The following is a 6302-nucleotide window of genomic DNA, read 5'->3' as shown; positions in this document are numbered from 1 at the left end:
ATTCCTGTCAGATTCGACCTGACAGGCATCTGACAGAAATCTATCTAATGGTCGAATCTGATGGAAATCTATAAGTGTATGGCCACCTTAAAGGTACATACACACGCTATACTTCCTCAAACGACGGGTCCGCTAGACCCTCCCGCTGGGCACACTAGCACATGTGTACGCACTGTCCGCAGATTGATAAGGCTGTTCCTGAGCCTTAGAAACCACCTTATCAGTCTACCGACAGCGCGTACACGCGTGCTACTGTTGGCCGAATGTCCGCCCAGTGGGAGGCTCTGGCAGACCTGTCGTTTGCGGAAGTATGGTGTGTGTACGCGCCTTTAAGGCTCTTTACAATATTTAGACACACACACACACACTAATCAAATTAGCTAATTGTCAGCACCTAACCCCAGGTATACACAAACTCTAATCAAATTGGGTGATAACAGTATATCTTTCCTTCAAGCCTGGTGTGACAGACCCAACTCTAACTATAAACGCCTGCTTACGTGAACTACAGCAATGGATGAATGACAACTGGCTGAAACTAAATGCAGACAAAACTGAAGTCCTTCTGATCGGAGGGAAGTGCATGACAACTAAACAACTTAACTTGCAGTCTTCACCACTGGGAATAGGAGACACGGATCTACGCAGCTCTGATCATGTGTGTAGCCTGGGAGTTCTAATTGATTGGGATTTAAACTTCAGAACTCACATCTCTGCTGTGGTGAAATCATCCTCTTTTCACCTTAAGAACATTGCAAAAATCAAGCACCTCATCACCACAGAAGACCTACCAACTTTAGTTCACGCCTTCATTACCTCCCGACTGGACTACTGCAATGCTCTCTACACTGGCCTTCCAAAAAAGGACTTGTACCGCCTACAGCTGATACAGAATACTGCTGCCAGACTGCTAACCAACCAACCCCGTCACTGCCACATAACGCCAGTCCTGCACTCCCTTCACTGGCTACCTATAGAATGGAGGGTCCTATTCAAGATCGGCCTACTGACATTTAAATCCCTGAATAATCTGGGCCCTGGATACATGAAAGAAATGTTGCAGCTGCGTAGCAATCCCCGCATTCTCAGATCAACAGGTTCTAATAATCTAGTCCTACCCAGAGTCCACTTGGAAACTTTTGGTCCCAGAGCCTTCTGTCATGCTGCCCCTACGTTTTGGAACGCCTTACCTCAACAGATCAGGACAGCCCCATCCCTGGACGTGTTTAAATCTAGACTGAAAACCCACCTGTTCAGTTTGGCATTTGCAGAAATATAACTTTTGTTGTGTGAATACTTCATCCTACTACCAATTACTGAATCTGATAGAGCCTAAGCGCTTTGAGTCCTATGGGAGAAAACGCTTTAGAAATGTTATTGTATTGTATTGCAACAGTTGATACAAAAGGGAATAAAAGATTGGGAAGTCTGCTAGCAGGACGATTGGGTGCCTGTTTCAAGTGGCAGCATCAAACAATGAAAATAAACGTCATCAATTACCATATGTATTGGTAGGCCTGAGGGCTGCAGGAGATAGGTATTTGTGAAAGTTTGAATGCTTTTCCTGCCAGGCAGATGTTTCTACCGAATGTTCACAATTTACCATAAACCCAGAATTAATGTTAAATCCATGTTTCAAACGCCCGAATAGTTTCATTAACTCATATTGACATGACCTTCTTTCAATACCTAACTTACTCCCCCCCCCCACACACACACACACACACACACACACACACACCTTAAAGCAGTAGGATTAGCCATACTATGCCAGGGATACATACTTGATCTACTTACATAACACATGTACTGTACTGTCCACATTTTGATTTCAGTGATTTTTTTTTATAGTAAATGAAGAGGATTCTGTTCCTGGTGGGAGCCATGTCTTTTGCCCACAGTTTGAGGCTAAATCTTGATGTCATTTCTGCCCTTTACTTTTTTCTTTTCTCCTCCAATCGCTGAGTCACCTCAGCCTTGCTTGTAAACACAAGTGAGCAGGGGATCGTGTTTCAGCTAGGCAGATAGGCAGGGAAATAAATGGAAGAGAAGGAATATATTATAGATATACCCCCAGCATGCAACTGTTTGGCACTGACTATTAAAGGGCCCGTGTTCCTTAACTATGTGATAACTCCAAACCATTACAGCAGAAAAATTTTTGAATGCAGGATTAGCATCTTTATCACTTAATAAACTCAGACCAGTTGCTGTTAATTTTTATGGTGACACTCCCGCTTTAATATGGTGACTCTTAAGTCTTCCATGCTGTGGGCAGATGTTTTGAAGTGCAGTCCTACAGTGGACTCCTTGTTTCTGTCCATAGTCTGTACTGTGGCGCGATGAGTATTAGTTAGTCATTAAAGGTATCAACCTAAAAAACCTTTGTTGTTATGTCTTTGGATTCTTTCCATGACTAGTGCCGGACAGCATGCAACCAAGATCTTTTTTGAAATAGAAATATTTCCCACACTCTGAACATAGAAAACTTTGGCTCACTCAGTTTCTGGTGTTTTCACTTGCTAAACATAACAACTTTAACTATGTGAGTGTTCAGGTGTTGAAGAAGATCTTCTTTCTGATTGAAAGTTTTCCCACACTCTGAGCATGAGAAATGACACTTGCCTGTGTATTTTTTCGTGTGTTTAAGAAGATTTCTATTGCCGGTGAAGCGCTTCCCACATTCTGAACATGAAAAAGGACGCTCACCGATGTGTGTTCTTATGTGTTTTCGAAGAGACCCCTTATCAATGAAACGTTTCCCACACTCTGAGCATGGATAAGGCTTCTCGCCTGTGTGAGTTCTTACGTGTCTAAGATGGTTAGTTTTTGATGTAAACCGCTTCCCACACTCTGAACATAGAAAAGGTTTAAGGCCTATGTGGCATGCCTTATGTCTAATAAGGTGACCCCTCTGTGAGTAGTCTTTTCCACACTCTGAACATGAATAAGGCCTCTCACCAGTATGAGTTCTGAGGTGTACAACAAGGCCACGTTTTTCTGAAAATCCCTTCCCACACTCAGAACATATAAATGGACGCTCATCGGTGTGACATTTCTGATGGGAACAAAGATCTCCTTCGTAATGAAAGCTTTTCCCACCCTCTGAACATGAAAAAGGTTGCTCACTTTTGTGAATTTTCTGGTGTTTAACAAGGTTTCCTTTAGTAGCAAAATGTTTGTCACAGTGTAAGCATGGAAAACGATGCTTGCCTGTGTGAGTTTTCTGGTGTTGAAGAAGATCTTTATTCTCAGTGAAACCTTTCCCACACTCTGAACATGAATAAGGATGCCACTCTATGTGTGTTTTAAGATGTAGAGTAAGAATAGATTTCCTACTAAAACGTTCACCACATATAGAACATGATAATCGTTTACCAGCTCTACATCTATCAGTATTTTTGTTACTGGAAGAGTCCTCAGCATTAGGTGGAGATTTTATAGACTGTGATTGGTCAGAAGATTCCTCAGGATCAGAGGGTGACCCATCTGCACTGTGATCTCTATGATTTGTGTTTCCAGTGATTGGAGAACATTGTGTGACGCCATCATCTTCTGTAGCGCCATCTGGAGGTGGAATAGGATGGACCTCCGAGGGGTTCCTCACATCATTTCTGTCTGTTGGGGGAACAAATATAAAACAATGTTTATAGTTCCTGTTATGTAGCTGGGAATCCTGTATGCTGATCTAGTAGGCAGAAGTGTCACAGAGCTCCAGCACAGATTTGGCGGCAGAAGAAAATGAAGACATGAGATTAAATAATATGAAGTGACGTAACATGATGAGATACACGTGTTTATAAAGCCCCAATCCGACTTACACCTAGACTTACAGGACAGGAAAACAAAAATCCTCCACACTCCTTATGATAAAATCAAATATCAATTTATTGAATCATCGTAGAAAAATAGCAAAAATATGGCAACATAAAAGCTGACGCGTTTCTGAACCCACCAGGTCCTTAGTCGTAGCTCCTGATTACCCCTAGAATTAGATGCCTTACTGAAAATGCTAAAAAAAACTGCACACAAAAAATTGGTACTGGTATAGTTAGCTGGTATCCTTTACATATTTTGCATGATAAACCACGGGAAACAAAATGTCCAAGTGTGTCAGAGTGACAATCATTTTCACAATAGACTCTCCACACACTTAAGGATCAAGAGCCAAAGATATATTCAATATATACAGTGCTGCCCATAAATATTCATACCCCTGGTAAATTTTGACTTAAAGTTACTTTTATTCAACCAGCAAGTCATTTTTTCATGGGAAATGACATAGGTGTCTCCCAAAAGATAATAAGACAACGTACAAGAGGCATTATTGTGGGAAAAAAACATTTCTCAGTTTTTATTTACATTTGAGCAAAAGTGTCCTGTCCAAAATTATTCATACCCGTCTCAATAATCAATAGAAAAGCCTTAATTAGCTATTACAGCTATCAAAGTTTTCCTATAATTGCAGACCAGCTTTTTGCACGTCTCCACAGGTATTTTTGCCCATTCATCTTTAGCAATGCGCTCCAAATCTTTCAGGTTGGAGGGTCTTCTTGCCATCACTCTGATCTTTAGCTCCCTCCACCGATTCTTAATTGGATTCAAGTTAGGACTTTGGCTGGGCCACTCCAAAACGTTAATGTTGTTGTCTGCTCACCATTTCTTCACCACTTTTGCCGTGTGTTTTGGGTCATAGTCATGTGGAAATGTCCACTGGTGGCCAAGGCCAAATTTCTCTGCACACTACCTGATGTTGTTGTTGAGAATCCTCAAGTATTACTCCTTTTTCATGGTGCCGTTTACTGTGATTAGGTTCCCAGGTCCATTGGCTAAAAAAACAACCCCAAAGCATTATGTTCCCACCACGTTTGACAGTGGGGATGGTGTTATTTGGGTTGAAGGCTTCTCGTTTTTTATGCCAAAAGAAACATCATTGTGACCAAACAATTACATTTTTGTTTCACAGAAGACCAGAAGTCTTCTTCTTTGTCCAGATGAGCATTTGCAAAGGTCAAGCGAGCTTTTTTTGTGCCTTTTCTGGAGAAGCAGTGGCCTACTTGTTCTGCATCTGTGGAACCCAGCAGTGTGCAGTGTCCGTTGGATTGTCTGCCTTGAGACATTGCCACCAGCAGAGCCCAGATTCACCAGGATGGCCTTGGTGGCGATCCTTGGATTCTTTATCACCTCTCTCACTGTCCTCCTGGCCAGCATAGATGTCACTTTTGGATTCCGACCACATCCTCTGAGATTTTCCACAGTGCAGAATATCTTGTATTTTTAATAATACTTTGCACTGTAGCCACGGAAACTGGAAAACATTTAGAAATGGCCTTGTAGCCCTTTCCTGACTTGTGAGCAGCTACAATGCGCAGCCGCAGGTCCTCACTGAGCTCCTTTGTCTTAGCCATGACCAACTGCAGAGAGCTGCTGTTTTTCACCTGTTGAATTGATTAAAACAGCTCCCTAATAATCAGGGTAATTAGGATGCTTTAGAACAGCTTGGACTATTTGGAATGGTATAGAACTTTGGATTTTCCTACAGACTGTGACAGTTTGTGAAAGGTATGAATAATTTTGGACTGGACACTTTTTGCTCAAATTTAAATAAAAACTGAGGAATGTTTTTTTCCACAATAATGCCTCTCGTACATCGTCTTATCTTTTGGGAGACACCTAGGTCATTTCCCATCAAAAAAACTACTTGCTGGTTGGATAAAAGTAACTTTGAAGTCAAAATTTGCCAGGGATATGAATAATTATGGGCAGCACTGTATATATACACGAATCAAGGCTGATAAGTCCCCACACATGATGACTCAAAGGCTTACTAAAAACACAAATGTCCCTTGTGCCACAAATGCTGCATTATTCTCTAGACGTAAAGGACAACTGAAGTGAGAGGGACAAGGAGGCTGCCATATTTATTTCCTTTTAAGCTATACCAGTTTCCTGGCTAGCCTGTTGATCCTCTGCCTCTAATACTTTTAGCCATAGGCCCTGAACAAGCATGCAGCAGATCAGGTGTTTCTGACAGTATTGTCAGATCAGACAAGGTTAGCTGCATACTTATTTCTGGTGTTATTCAGACTCACCTGAAGCCAAATAGATCAGCAGGGCTGCCAAGCAACTGGTACTGTTTAAAAGGAAATACATAAGCCTCCATATTCTTCTCACTTCAGTTGTCCTTTAAAAAAGGCCTTACACTATTCAATTTGACTTTTAATATAGTCATTCATGATACAATTATCTGGACGTTTGATCGACCGATTTAATCACAATATCGGAAACAATCATTCAGGATC

General features: G+C 41.5%; 1 protein-coding gene across 2 annotated transcripts in view; it reads right to left on the bottom strand.

Moving 5' to 3' along the window:
- Window positions 1–326: 326 nt before the first annotated feature.
- Window positions 327–6302, bottom strand: part of LOC137534977 (uncharacterized) — a 90485-nt gene continuing 84509 nt past the window's right edge. For both annotated transcript variants that reach the window (XM_068256730.1, XM_068256732.1), the window contains exon 9: window positions 327–3618. In XM_068256730.1, the coding sequence (XP_068112831.1) occupies window positions 2516–3618 (1103 nt within the window). In that variant the 3' untranslated portion in view covers window positions 327–2515. The remainder of the gene's footprint in view (window positions 3619–6302) is intronic.

Source organism: Hyperolius riggenbachi, chromosome 10 (assembly GCF_040937935.1).
Source record: "Hyperolius riggenbachi isolate aHypRig1 chromosome 10, aHypRig1.pri, whole genome shotgun sequence".
Lineage (NCBI taxonomy): Eukaryota > Metazoa > Chordata > Amphibia > Anura > Hyperoliidae > Hyperolius > Hyperolius riggenbachi.
Note: the sequence above shows the minus strand (reverse complement) of the source record. Positions and strands in the feature narration are given on the sequence as shown.